Source organism: Macaca thibetana, chromosome X, assembly GCF_024542745.1.
Source record: "Macaca thibetana thibetana isolate TM-01 chromosome X, ASM2454274v1, whole genome shotgun sequence".
Taxonomy (NCBI): domain Eukaryota; kingdom Metazoa; phylum Chordata; class Mammalia; order Primates; family Cercopithecidae; genus Macaca; species Macaca thibetana.
In genome coordinates this window covers 46,665,125-46,680,960 of record NC_065598.1, presented here as the reverse complement: position 1 = coordinate 46,680,960, position 15,836 = coordinate 46,665,125, and the positions used below count along the sequence as shown (strand labels likewise).

Below are 15,836 nucleotides of genomic sequence, written 5' to 3'. Positions count from 1 at the left end.
AAAAATGAGATCAAATGTATCTTTCACCATATCTTATATGGAGACTTAAAAACAGATGAACAAGAACTGTGTGTAAGTATAAAATGAGTTATCTTTCAGCCTAGCATTTCTCAGTATTGTTGGTATGGTATTGTATGGCACACATTTCCTTTAAAAGCATTAATTATGTTTACTTTCATATGTAAACATACATTTATTTGCTTTTGTTTCATTTTATTTTTTGAAAATTGTATGACAACTCTAGGTGGAAGTAGCTAAGAACTGCTTTGTGAATGTTTTGCCCTAGGCCTGCAACTTTTCTTCCAGGCAGCAAGTCCTGCATTAAGGGGTACTGTCATAGCAATCTGTCAGTTGCAGTGGTGCTGCTCAATGCTGAAATTGGAGATTCTCTCCAACCCCCTGCCAGAGGGGCCTCTACTTCTGGCCCTGCTCACTGATCACACTGCTTTTCAGGCCAGGAACCTGCCTCAGAATTCTCAACCAGAAGTCCAATCAGCTATGGCCACTCTCAAACTTCCTGAATTGGGAAACAACTTCATGAAACCTACATGCTATCCTTGATCTGTGCCATTAACCATGAATAAGGAAAGAAAAGGTCATATTTAAATGTTATTGCTCTATTTCTATGTATGCATTTGAAGAAATATCTAACTGAAATAAGATAAAATCAACAAGAAAAATAAATGAAAAGGCCAGAAAAGAAAGGAGGCAACAAAATAAAAAGCTAAAGGGTTCTGATAACTTAAAAAAAAAACAACAAAATATGAGTTAAGTCACAACTTACTTGCGAGAAAAGAACTTACCCATTTCTGCAAGGTCTTCATTGAGTTCCTGAAGCCAGAAGATGTCCATGTCATCTAGGTCATAGCGGCAAACAGATGCTGCCAACTCCATGATGTTGATGTAGCCAGGCTCTGTGGTGTCTGGACTGGAGCAGTGAATATACTTCCGGGGTCGGATAAACAGAACGTCCTTTACCTTCTCAGCTATAATCCTAGAAAAGCAAGAGAAAGACAATGATAACAATCAACAAATGACAGATTCCAGGCACTGAACAGATGGCTAAATGCCCTCTGGGAGGTATGGCAGATTCCTTTCTAGAAAGCAAATGGTTTTACAAATTTAGTTTTGTCATATGCTGTTAACTCACTGACTGCTAACAATATTCTTTATTCACCCTCATAGATCCTGGTTCCCACCATTCTAATTTTTAAAAAAATTTTTAGAGACAAGCTCTTGCTCAACCACCCAGGCTGGAATGCAGTGGGCAAGGTCATAGCTTACCACAGCCTTGAAAATCCAGTGATCTTCCTGCCTCAGCTTCTCAAGTAGCTGAGACTACAGGCACATGCCACCATGCCTGGCTAACGTTTAAAAAGATTTTTGGGGGGTAAGAGACGGGGTCTCACTATGTTGTCCAGGCGGGTCTTGAATTCCTGGCCTTAAGCAATCCTTCGAACTTGGCCTCCTAAAGTGTTGGGATTACTGGCGTGAGCCACCACGACCAGCCCATTCATTCTAATAAAATGTTGTCATGTTAGTGTGTTCTTGGTACAATGGCCACCAAGTTTATTTAGAAGAGGAAACCTGGGAGGGGGTGGTATCTGCACAAAGGCACAGACAGATCCCATACCAAAGATATATTTCAGCCAAATTAATAATTTTCTGTCATGGAGACAATACTGGATGGTGGTAAAGAAAACAAGCTTTAGTTTCACAGAGGCTTGTTTTTTTCTGCCACTCACTTACACGGTGATCTCAGGCTATTACTTTATTTCTTTGTTTGTTTATTCATTTATTTTGAGATGGAGTCTTGCTCTGTTGCCTAGGGTGGAGTGCAGTGGCGTGGTCTTGGCTCACTGCAACCTCTGCCTCCCGGGTTCAAGTGATTCTTCTGCCTCAGCCTCCCAAGTAGCTGGGATTACAGGCACCTGCCACCATGCCCAGCTAATTTTTTGTATTTTTAGTAGAGAAGGGGTTTCACCATGTTGGCCAGGCTGGTCTTGAACTCCTGACCTCGTGATCCGCCCACCTTGGCCTCCCAAAGCGCTGGGATTACAGGCGTGAGCCATCATGCCTGGCCACTTACTTTATATAAGGTTCAGTTTTCTTAGCTAAAAAGTAAGGATAACAATCATTAAATATGATAAAAAATAGTATCTAGCAAAGACATGGAATCAAGCTAAATGTCCATCAATGATAGACTGGATAAAGAAAATGTGATACACATTCACCACAGAATACCAGGCAGCCATAAAAAAAAAATGAGATCATGTCCTTTGCAGGGACATGGATGGAGTTAGAAGCCATTATCCTCAGCAAACTAACACAGGAACAGAAAACCAAAACCTGTATGTCCTCACTTATAAGTGGGAGCTGAATGATGAAAACACATGAACACATGGTAGGGGGAACAACACACACTGTGGCCTGTCAGTGAGGGGAGGGAGAGCATCAGGAAGAATAGCTAATGCATGCTAGGTGTAATAGCTTGGTGATGGGATGATCTGTGCAGCAAACCACCATGGCACACGTTTACTTATCTAACAAACCTATACATCCTGCACATGAACTTAAAAGTTCATCCTGCACATGAACTACCCCTGAACTTAAAAGTTGAAGGGAAAAAAATGTCAAACTTGTAGGACTATTATAACAATTATATAGAAAAAAACAGATGAAGTGTTTGGCTTAGTGTATAGTAAAAATAGATGCTCAATAACACCATTGTTATTGTTTTAATATTCCTTATTATTTTCACTATTTATGCAAATGAGTTAAAAGCCAAGAGGCCATGGAGCTATGCACACTCAATCCATTTCCCATCCATACACAATAGTAACCATAAATCTAAGCTCAAGCAGACTGATATTTCCCCTCACCCTTCCTGACATCCAAGAGCTCAAGGCAAGGAAACCAGAGAAAAAATAAATTTTTTTCACACCAAGTTATTATTGGTAGTTTAAATACTGTATGAGGCCTCAGAAAATTTAACCAAGAGAAAAATCTGGATTACTATTCTGTGGTAATTTTAAAGAACAAGGCGGGCCATCTAAAAAAATAAACAAACACATGTATGTCATAAAATAATGAAAATCATTTCTCCGGAAGGCTTCTGGAGCCAGTTTTCTTTACTCTAGAGTCATCATCACATATATGGAAGGATTTATAAACATAAACATATTCCAATGAATACACATAAAATATACACAGGCATAGTCCACCCTATAAATGTAGAGAATATTGCCTCCTAAGTATTCTTCCAAAAGCCTCTCATTCCAAATAATGAATCTGAATAAAGCTAATAACAACTACACACATTTGCACATTTTAATTTTTCTACCATATGGAGTTTTGAAAGCCAAAGGGAACAAATATTTGAGGAAAAATGCAGAAACCTCAAATATTAATTGAAACTAAAATTTTGGGAATTGCTGTTAGAGGCCTGCTTCCAACTGAAACATACCCAACTAAAAAGGGTAGGACAGACATATGAATTCTTCGGAGACTATGAGATTAAATATGTCATGTTTCTTTAGTGCATGGCCTAGAAGGGAGAATATCCAATTTTTTGTCAAGAGTTACCTTTTTCTAAAAGGAAGACCATTTTGCTAACTATTCGTCTCAACTGCCTCAAATTCTACATGGAACAAGGTAGGCTATAAATGTTTTTCTATAACAATATGCTCATTAAACTTCTGGAAGAAAACAGAGGAGAATATATTTATGACCTTGGGGCAGGCAAAGATATTTTAAGTAAGACACAAAAGCCATTAACCATAAAGGAAGAGACTGAAAAATGAAACTAGAACTTCTGGTTATCAAAAGAGACAAGAGAATAAAAAGGCAATCCACGGGACAGGAGAAGATATTTGCAATTGAACATAGACAACAAAGGACTTATATCTACAATATATAATAAACTCTTACAAATTCATTAGAAAAAGACAACCCAATTAAAAGCTGGGCAAAAAACTTAAATAGATACTTCACAAATAAGGCTATCCAGATGGCAAATAAACTTTAAAAAGGTTCTCAACCTCATTAGTTATCACGGAAATGCAAACTGAAATTACAATCACTATTATCTACCAGAATAATTAAACTTAAAAAGACAGTCCAAAAATTGAAAATACTAAATGTTGGTAAGGAAATGGAGGAAACGGATTATCTCTTATGCTGCTGGTGGGAGTGTGAATTCGAACAACCACTTTGGCAGCAGATATTATAGCTGAACATACACATACCCATGGTCTGGCAAACCCACACTAGGTATATACTTAGCAAAAGTGTACACAGATGCATACCAAATGATGAATAAAAAGGCTCATATCAGCATTTTTATGGTACGTAAAAACTGGAAACAACCCAAATATGTATCAAGAGCAGAATAAAAAATATGGCATATTCACACAATGCATGACAGACGTGAAAATTAATGAATTACTACATCCAACAGCATGGATGGATGGCAAAATTGTATTGATGAGCAAAACAATCCAGTCTCAAATGACTGTATACTGTAGGAGTCTATTCATAGGAAGCTCAAAAACTGTCAAAACTGTTACCTAAGGTGAGGCAGGTCAGTTACTGGCAGGGAAAAGAAGGAGGGGTTCTGAAGTGTTGGTAATATTTTCTTTTTTTTTTTTAGGCAGTTCTCAGTGGCATGACCACAGCTCACTGCGGCCTCAACTTCCTGGGCTCAAGTGATCCTGCCACCTCAGCCTCCTGAGTAGCTGAAACTATAGGTGCACACCACCACGATGGCTAGTTTTAAAATCTTTTGTAGAGATGGGGTCTGTGTTGCCCAGGCTAGTCTTGAACTCCTGGGCTCAAGTGATACTCCCATCTCGGCCTTGCAAAGTGCTGGTATTACAGGCATGAGCCACCGTGCCCAGCCATGTTTTATTTCCTGATCTGAGTGGCAGATAAATGAGTGCATTTAATTTGTGAAAATTCATTGAGCTGTACAGCTTTGTGTACTTTTCTGTGTGGACATTAGACTTCAATGCAAAATTTACAATAATGATAATGACAGCAATGTCATCTCACTCATCTTTCCTCGTGTATCTTGAACTAAAGGTCTGCATCTAAGGACCGAGTCCATGACAATAAATTATATACTAAAACAGTAACACCAACTACAAGAAAATATGTGGGTAAAAGATGAAGTTAATATAAACTCACAAGGAGAAATTACTGTATTTATAATGATAGAGGGGGAAGGGCTGTGAGAATTAGTGAAAAAATATGTTTGGGATTTTTAAAATGCAGCTTCAATATCTTTGAGTATATATAACATGGCTAAAGCTGGAGGAAATCCCAGGATTATCCCCCCTGGATGGGTGATTTTGTTTCTTGGCTATGTACTATGGATAGAGACACTTTTTTTTTTTTTTTTTTTTTTGAAACCAAGTCTCACTCTGTTTCCCAGGCTAGAGTGCAGTGGCATAATCTCAGCTTACTGCAACCTCTGCCTTCCGGGTTGAAGTGATTCTCCTGCCTCAGCCTCCCAAGTAGCTGGAATTACAGGCACATGCCACCACGCCAGGCTAATTTTTGTATTTTTAGTAGAGACAGGGTTTCACCATGTTGGCCAGGCTGGTCTCAAACTCCTGACCTCAGGTGATCCACCAGCCTTGGACTCCCAAAGTGGTAGGATTACAGGCGTGAGCCACCGCGCCCGGCCTGACACACTCTTTAAATGGTCACTAGACCATTGACCAAATCAGCAAAAGCTCACAAGCCTAGAGGCATGAGCAATTTTGTTAGGATGAGGTAACCTCAACTTTCAATTTGGATGCTTGCGTGTAAATGAATGTTGTAATAACTTTCCAGAGGACTAGCCTTTGGTGAAAGGACCCACAATCACACCTGCTCTCCAGGGAAGGCTAGTGGCTGGATCACTACTACCTCTGGCCCCTGTGGATACTGCTGTGCCAACTGAGGAGGCAATAAAAAGGTAACTGCAGTCACTCTAACCTGATCTATGGCCTCCTCCAGTGTCTTATACACAGAGACCTCTTAGTGTCTCTTCAGTTGATCTAAATATTTGGTAGGTACAGACTATGCTACATTTCCTAATAAGTGGATTAGAATCATTTGTGAACACTGCAGAAGCTGCATAAAACCAAAACCTCGTAGGTTTTGTAAAGGTTTGAAATAAATGCCTTAAAAATGAACTGGATAAGAGTTGGGTGTGGTGGTATGCTCCTGTAGTCCCAGCTACTCAGGAGGCTGAGGCAGGAAGATCACTTGAGCCCAGGAATTTGAGGCTGTAGTGAGCTACGATTACATGATTGCACTCCAGCCTGGGTGACAGAGTGCAACCTTATCTCTAAACACACAAATACAACTAACTAGATAGTAGTTACTGTAATAACAACTCTAGGAATAGTTTCCCAAGATGACCCTTGTTCATACTACCACTCTGGGATAACCACTTCTCTCCAAGCCTCCATGACTCAATCTATAAAACAAAGGACAATGATAACCCCTGTGACAGATGGTATTTTCCAAATCCCACATTCTTCTACAATGTGACTTTGTCATCTTCATCAAGTAGTGAAGTCTATCTTCCTTCCCCTTAAATAGGGGAGGGCTTGTGATGGTTTTTGATCAATAGAAGTGATGCCATGAGAACTGCAAGGCTGGGTCATAAAATGGAATGTAGCTCCCTCCTGGTTTGCAGGAATGCACGCACTTGGAGCCCTGTGCCTGAGGCCTGTAAGAAATCTGACTATGCTGAGGTTGTTAGGCTATGAGGAAGCCAAACTAATGGGAAGGCCATGTGTAGTCCATGTTATCCAAGCCCAGGGATGGGCTGTTACACAGATATGCAGTGAATAAGGCTTCAGTTGATTCCAGTGCCCAGCTCTATTGGGTCACTCTCAAACTTTGTCTTCTTTGATGAGGCCCTAGACACATCATGGAGCAGAGAGAGGCCATCCCCACTGTGCCCTATCTGATTTCCTGACCCACAGAATCAATGAGTATAACATAGTTGCTCTAAGCTGCTAAGTTTGGGGGCAAATTATCATTAGCAACAGTAACTGGCACAACTGCAAAAGGACTGTTTTAAATTTTAAATAAGATAAACGTGTGTGAAAGTGCTCTGTACATTGTGCTCCTTACTGAATTCTCACAATTGAAAGTAAAAGTGATAGAATGCTGCTGCCTGAAATGGGATGAAAAAGGAGGTGTGGGAAGAAGGAGATGGGGTGAGGAGAGTACAGGGAGATGGGAGAGGCCTAGATGACCAAATACAGCAGTGGAGTGGGAGGCAGGCATGTGTTCCCATTTATCATTAGGGGTTGTTCTTTTGACTTACTGTATGAAATATGGATATATTTTGAAAATAGAGTTAACAGGATATCCTGTTATATTGACTATGGGATATAAGACAATGAAGAATCAAAGATGACTAAGAATTTTGGCTTAAACTGAAAAGACAGAGTTACAGCTAGAAGGATAGATTTTTCTATCAGCTAAACCTAGAAAACTACAAATAGAACTGGTTTGGGAAGATCAGTAGTTCAGTTTGGGACATTTTTAGTCTGAGATGTCTACTGGACATCCAAGTGGAACTGTTCAGTTGGCAGTTATACATTTGAGTCTAGAGTTTAGTAAAGAAAGTACTGATCTCCATAGTCCAGTAAGTCCAGAGTTTACATTGCAAGGGGAAATAGGGACCTATCTGTATCCAATCACTTCCTCTTTCAGTTTTATTAATGATGCAGAAGTATATATTGTTAAGTGAAAAAAGCAAGTTATAGAATAATCCCATTTATTTATATATACATATATGCGTGTATATAAGCATATACTACACAGTTAATTTTTTTGTATTCTGATTTTTATTGGTATAATAATCCGTAATTTTAAAAACATACCCACATGCACACACACACAGTAAAACTTCATTAATCACTGTGTATTATACAACTTATAATGTTTGTTTGCTTTCAACAAAAAATGAAACATTGTTTTCCTTCCATTGGAATCTTACTGCAATAGAAACTGATTAAAATATATAAATGAATACCCAAAAAGAAATATCTGAAGCTCGCTGTTAATGACTCAAAAGCCTTCAGTCTACCTAGACACATGTAATAGGGTTAATACCATCTTTATTTGTTGAACTCACTTTCGAAAAATTTCTTTTGGTAGTCAATGCTTACCTAAGCAGCTATAATTTACAGTGCAAGATGGCTCTGTAATCTCTGTACCCCTCCCCTCAATCACCACATATATACACTATACTGAACTAACAGGAAAACTGCAGAAAGGACAGTGAAACAGATTGGAAAATCTCATCTGAAAGCCAGAAAAAAGATTCTGAAAGGATGTGCTCTACTCATCCATTTTCAGTTACTATAGCACGAGTAGAGTAATTCTAGCACCCAAGGATCAAGTCAATTAATTTATATATATATATATATCCAAAATTACTGCTCTAAGTCCATTAGGAAATAAAATGCTAAAGTATTTTGATAATCTTATAAATTAGTTAATAAAGAGCAAGAGTGTACTTTGGTCTTATTAGTAAAGTTTCTCTAGCTGACTAACCTGTCTATAGGCAACAAAACAAGTAACTCAAGACAGGCATGGTAGCTTGTGCCTGTAGTTCCAGCTCATCACGAGGCTGAGGCGGGAGGATAGCTTGAGCCCAGGAGTTTGAATCTAGCCTGAGCAACATAGCAAGACCTGTCTCTTAAAAAAAAAAAAAAAAAAAAAGACAAACATTAAAAATACTACGACTGTGGTAGATCAAAGACGGCCACAAATCCTTTGATATGTCTTTTATTGAGAAATGGGGTCTATTTTCCTCTCCTTCAATTTGGGAGCCCTCTGCAACTGTCCTAATAAAATAGAGTGGAATTAATACTGTGTCAGTTTCTGAGCCTAGGCTTTGAAATGAGCACCTTCCACTTCTTACCTCTTAAAACATTCACTCTTGGGGTCCTGAACTGCCTGTAAGAAGTCAGACTATCCTGCTGAAACACTAGGTGGAAAGATCCTAAGACTATATGGAAATCTGTATAGTGTAGATCATAGCATCAACTACAGGGTTACAGTGGTGAATAAAACCAGTAAGGTTCCTGTGCTCTCATAGCTTTGACTTTGTAATGCCACTATCAAAGAACTGCAGAGAAGTGCTAGGTGTTCACCAAACCCTATTTCCATTTCCACCTGCGCACATAGCAAGACTGCGTTCTCCAGTCCCCTTTGCTATTAGGTGGGCCATAGGAGTGAGTTCTGGCTAATGATATGTAGGTGGGTAAGTCACTTCAAAGCCTACCCTCACTTCCCCCCAGAAAAAAATCCAAGCTGTATAACCCTCCACACACTTTTCTTGCTGACTGGATTCAGAAGTTAGAGAGTAGAAAAGAGTAGAAAAGAGAATGGGTAGTAAATAAAGGCACCATTCATAAAAAGAGCTTGTGTCCCTAAATAACTGTGTGGGGCAGAGGGGATCCGCATTCAAACCCACATTGGATGGAGACATGTGCGAAATATAAAGACTTCATTGTGTTAAGATGCTGAGACTGGTTGGGTGCAATGGCTCACACCTGTAGTCCCAGCTACTCGGGAGGTTGAGATAGGCGGATCTCTTGAGCCCGGGAGATAGAGGCTGCAGTGAGCTATGATCATGCCACTGCACTCCAGCCCGAGTGACAGAGATCCTGTCTCAAAAAAAAAAAAAAAAAAAAAAAAAAAAAAAAAAAAAAAAAAAGATGCTGAGACTTTTGAGGATGTTTGCTATAACAACTGGCATATTCCAATACATAAGAATTATTTCCCAATATTTTCAAGTACATTTTAACTTAATTTACCATTGTATTACATTAGATTAATTCCTCTTTTTTTTTTTGAGACAGTCTTGCTCTGTCGCCCACGGTGGAGTGCAGTGGCATGATCTTGGCTCACTGCAACCTCTGTCTCCCGGGTTCAAGCGATTCTCATGCCTCAGCCTCCTGAGTAGCTGGGATTACAGGCATGAGCCACCACGCCCAGCTAATTTTTTTGTATTTTTCGTAGAGATGGGGTTTCACCATGTTAGCCAGGCTGGTCTCGAACTCCTGATCTCAAGCGATCCACCCACCTTGGCCTCCCAAAGTGCTGGGATTACAGGCATGAGCCACCACACCCAGCCAGATTCATTCTTATATTTCTCTAACAGATTTACATTTTGTAATATTTTCTCCCTACAAGTGAGATTTCCATCGGCAGAAACTAAAGTCACTAACCAATTGGGTTTTAATTTTACCAAAACTAATATGAAGTAGCAAGCCCAAAGTAATACATTCAAAATTTTTTGTTTTTACATTCTGATACTTTCCATATGTTATTGTGAATTGCTATAACATACTTTATTAAAAACCTTTAGCGCAGAATTAAGGAATGTCATCATGCTTTCAATGCACTCTGACTTACAATTTTTAAAATCTGGAAGGTGGAAATAATTTTTACAATTCAACAATTACTAACATAGTAATACATAATCACTGAAGATAAGAGTTTTAAATCTAAAAATAATTATTGCAAGGGTTTGTTATAGAACACTTATATTCATTTAAACTTAGCAATTACATTGGAAGAGAACATTATTATTTATGGTTTTTGAGAATAAAGCTATTTTTTAATTTCAAAAACTGTTTAAATACCCTCTCAATTAGTGTAAATAACCATATTGTTATGAGGCACTTCCTTAACTTTCAGGAGTTTTGTAAACTATAAAAACAACAACAATCAAAACATACACAAAAGGAAAACTAACACAAAAGTTATAAAATTAACCAATAAAAATTAACATAATGCTGTTTTGTTATGTAGGGTGGGGAAAACAGTAACATACAAGACGTCTTCAAAACGTTCATGGAAAATAAAAAACTATATGTAGATTTCAAAAATTTACACAAAAATAAATTCATACTAACTTTTACAGGCACTAAGAAGGGTAAGACATCCGTTTGAAAAGGGCCCCTATTAGAGCAATATAAATTTGGCTAAAATTGAAACAAGAACAAACATCAAATTTATGGTGAAATCTGGGTAGAAGAAAGGAGAAATCGCTGTTTTACAAAAAGTTCATGGGGACAATGCCCCAAAGAAATCAGCAGTTTACAAATGACTGGCTTGTTTTAAGAAGGGAAGAGACAAAGTTGAAGATAAAGCCCACATTCACATCATTTTCACATCGCATCAATTTGCAAGGAAAAAATTCATTTTGTTCATGCCCTAATTAAAGAGGACTGATGATTAATAGCACAAACAACAGCTAACACCACAGACATCTCAACTGGTTTAGCTTACAGTCACAATTCTTCAGTCACAATTCTGACTGAAAAATTCAAGTTAAGCAAACCTTCCACTCAATGGATGCTGAAACTGGTTACAGCCAGATCAGCTACAGACAAGTGCAGAGCTTTCAATGGAAATTTTAAACAAGTGGGATCAAGATCCTGAAGCATTTCTTTGAAGAACTATAACAGGAGATGAAACACGGCTTTACTAGTACAATCCTGAAGACAAAGCACATTCAAAACAATGGCTACCAAGAGGTGGCAGTGGTCCAGTCAAAGCAAAAGTGGATCAGTCAAGAGTAAAGGTCATAGCAACAGTTTTTGGGGATGTTCAAGGCACTTTTGCTTGTTGACTTTTTGGAGGGCCAAAGAATGATAACATCTGCTTATTATGAGTGTTTTGAAAGAGTTACCCAAAGCCTTACAGAAAACTGTTCAAGAAATCTTTATCAGAACGTCCTTTGCTATCACAATGCTCCAGTTCATTCTTCTCATCAGACAAGAGTAATTTTGTGAGAGTTTCAATGGGAAATCATTAAGCATCCACCTCACAGTCCTGTTTTGGCTCCTTCTGACTTCTTTTTGTGTTCTAATCTTAAAAAATCTTTAAGGGGTACCCATTTTCCTTCAGTTAATAATGCAAAAGAGACTGCATTGACATGGCTAAATTCCCAGGACGCTCAGTTCTCTAGGGATAAACTAAATGGCTGGTATCATTGCTTACAAAAGTGTCTTGACCTTGATGGTGGTTATGTTGAGAAATTAAGTTTATATTTTTAATTTTCATCTCTTAATTCCATTATTCCATGAACTTTTAAAAAGTTACCTTGTATTTGGACAGAGTGAAGCATAAAGTACAGAAATTAGCATCTCAAACTAGAAAAAAAAATTTTAAGTCACTTTGGTAGATTTGTGAAACAGGAGATTAACAAAAAATAAAACTGGCTGGGCGCGGTGGCTCATGTTTGTAACCTCAGCACTTTGGGAGGCCAAGATGGGATGATTGCTTGAGGCCAGGAGTTTGAGACCAGCCTGGACAACATAGCAAGATCCCATCTCTAAAAAAATGATAAAAAATAACTGGGTAGAGTGGCATGTGCCTGTAGACCCAGCTAATTGGGGAGGCTAAGGCAGGAGGATTGCTTGAGCCCAGGAGTTCAAGATTACAGTGAGCTATGATTGTGCCACTGCATTCCAGGCTGGGCAACAGAGAACGAGACCCTGTCTCTGAAAAAAGAACTAAGATTTCAAAATATAAAACTAGGACTTCTTGCTAATTCAATAACTATGCTTTCTTTCATAGCAGCCTGACTTATAAGGAATACATGGAACCAAGGTAGGTGGGTTTGGGGTACAGTGTTCATCATTTTCAAAAAGGACGCTGCGCAACAAATGGTGTTGTGACAACTAGATATCCACACCTAAAAAAAAAAAATGAACTTGGATCCCTAATAGCTCAAGCCAGATACAAAAATGAACTCAAATGGATCAAAGACCTAACTGTAATAGCCAAACTATAAAATTCTTAGAAGAAAATATAGGTGTAAAACTTGACCTTGGTTTAAGCAATATTTGATATTTCTTGGATATAACATCAAAAGGACAAGCAACCAAAAAAAAAATAGATAAACTGGACTTCATCAAAGTTAAAAACTTTTTTTTGAGGCAGGGTCTCACTCTGTCACCCAGGCTGGAGTGCAGTGGTGTGTTCATAGGTCACTGCAGCCTTAAACTCCTGGGCTCAAGCAATCTTTCCACCTAAGTCTCTTGAACAACTGGGACTATAGGTATGCGCCACCATGGCTGGCTAATTGTTTTATTTTTTGTAGAGATGAGGACTTGCTATGTTGCCTATGATGGCCTTGAGATCCTGGTTTCAAGCCATCCTCCCACCTCAGCCTCCCAAAGTGTTGGGATTACAGGTGTGAGCCACTGCATCTGGCCCAAAATTAAAAACTGTTGTTCCTCAAAGGACACCATAAGGAAAGTAAAAAGGGAATCAATAGAATGGGAGAAAATATTTGCAAATCATATTTTTGATAAGAGACTTGTATCCAGAATATGTAAAGAACTCTTATGACTCAACAATAAAAAGACTGCCCATTAAAAAAAATTGAGTTAAGGATATGAATAATTTCTCCAAAGACAACATAGGAGGTATGCATGGATGCAGTATTAAAAAATGGGACATTCTAGAACAGGGAACTTTGTTGCCCTATTCATTAAAGGGTCAGATTTTCAGCAGCCAAGGACATACATACTCAAATGAATGTGATGGGACTTACAAGAAGTGAACTGAGATGACTCATTCTGGCTGTGTGAACAGCAGCATTTCATAGAAGACAAAGATAAATCTTGTGTTTTCTGACCTCATAAAGGCTTTTTGTGATAAAGTAGAAAAGGTCTCTTGAAAAGATATATAAATGGCTAAGAGGGACATCAAGAAAAGTTGTTCAACATCATTAGCCATTAGACAAGTGCAAATCATAATCACAGTGAAATACACTTCATACCCACTAGAAAGGCTATAACAAAGATACAGACAATAACAAGTATCAGTGAGGATGTGGAGAAAATGTAACCTTCACACATTACTGACAGGAATGTAAAATGTTGCAGATGCTATAAAAAATAGTTTGACAATTCCTCAAAATGTTAAAGATGGAGTTACCATATGACTCAATAATTCTACTCCTAGGTATGTACCCAAGAGAAAAGAAAACATATGTGCATTCAAAAACCTGTATGAATTTTCTTCTAGAAGACCTGATAAAAAAAAAAAAAAAACTGTATGAGGACACTTGTAGCACCATTATTTGTAACAGCCCATATGTGGAAACAACCCAAATATCCATCAACTGCTGAACGGATTAACAAAATGTGGTATATCCATATAACATAATATTATTTGGTCATAAAAGTAATGAATATTGATACATGTAACACTGATGAATTTTCAAAACATTATGCTAAATGAAAAAAGTCAGACTCAAAATGCCATACATTGTATGATTCCACTTATATGAAATGTCCAGAACGGGCAGATCTACAAGAACAGAAAGCAGACTAGTGGTTGTCAGGAACTCAACAGGCCCTTCTCAAATTCATATGTTAAAGACCTAACCTATGATGACTTTACTTGGAGACAGGGCCTATAAGTAGGTAATAAAGGTTATGAGAGGTCACAGAGATGGGGCCTTAGTCTGATAGGGCTGGTGTCCTTATAAGGAGACACCCCAGAGTTCCACCCCCACAAACTGTGTGCACATACAGAAGAGGAAAGGCCATGTGAGGACACAGTGAGAAGGTGGCTGTTTACACACTAGGAAGAGAGGCCTCACCAGACATCAATCCTGATGACACTTTGATCTTGGACTTCTAGACTCTAGAACTATGAAAAAATAAATTTTTGTTCTTTAAACCACCCAGTCTGTGGTATTTTGTTATGGCAGCCCTAGTAGACTAATACAGTGATTGCCAGGGGCTGGGGGAAGGGAAGAATGACTAGTAACTGCTAACAGATGTGGGATTTCTTTCTAGGGTGATAAAAACGTTTTGGATTACACAGGGATGATGGTTGTATAACCCCGTGAATATACTAAAAACCATCATACAATGAAAAAGGGTGAATTTTATGGTATGTGAATTCTATCTTGATTTAAAAATGTACATGGCTGGGCGCAGTGGCTCACGCCTGTAATCCCAGCCAAGGCAGGCAGATCACCTGAGATTGGGAGTTCGAGACCAACCTGACCAACGTGGAGAAACCCCGTTTCTACTAAAAATACAAAATTAGCCAGGTGTGGTGGCACATGCCTGTAATCCCAACTACTCGGGAGGCTGAGGCAGGAGAATCGGTTGAACCGGGGAGACAGAGGTTGTGGTGAGCCTAGATCGCGCCATTGCACTCCAGTCTGGGCAACAAGAGCAAAACTCTGTTTCAAAATAAATAAATAAATAAAAATAAAAAATTATAATAGGTGAATTATCTCATTTAAAAAAATCTAAGAAAAGCAAGCTGTACATTTACGAAAACCACAGAGGTCATGTGACAAACTTAGAACTTGATCTGACTGAGGAACTTAGTAAAATTTTCCTACCTTCCATTCTCCTATTTTGATTTAAAACATCACTTATTAGTTGCAATGTTGTGTCTACTTACATTAAACTCTTTCAATCAAGCACTTGAGAAAGTGAAAAAATCTTTTTTTTTTGAGATGCGTAGCCAAAAAAACTTTTTATTTTAGTGTAAGAAAGGCAAGTGGGCCAGGCATAGTGGCTCACACCTGTAATCCCTGCACTTGGGGAGGCCGAGGTGGGAGAATTGCTTGAGCCTGGGAGTTCGAGACCAGCCTGGGCAACATAGGGAGATCCCATTTCTACAAAAGATACAAAAATTAGTCAGGCACGGTGGTGTGTGCCTGTAGTCCTAGCTACTTGGAAGGCTGAGGTGAGAGGATCCCTTGAACCTGGGAGGTCGAGGCTGCAGTGAGCTGTGATTGTGCCACCTTGCTCCAGCCTGGGCAACAC

At 38.7% G+C, this 15,836-nt stretch overlaps 1 protein-coding gene across 4 annotated transcripts in view; it reads right to left on the bottom strand.

Annotated features, from left to right (window-relative positions):
• The window catches only part of JADE3 (jade family PHD finger 3), a 150,010-nt gene that overhangs the window by 34,325 nt on the left and 99,849 nt on the right, over positions 1-15,836 (bottom strand). For all 4 annotated transcript variants that reach the window (XM_050775587.1, XM_050775586.1, XM_050775585.1 and 1 more), the window contains one exon: positions 804-994. In XM_050775587.1, coding sequence (XP_050631544.1) covers positions 804-994 — 191 coding nt within the window. The remainder of the gene's footprint in view (positions 1-803; positions 995-15,836) is intronic.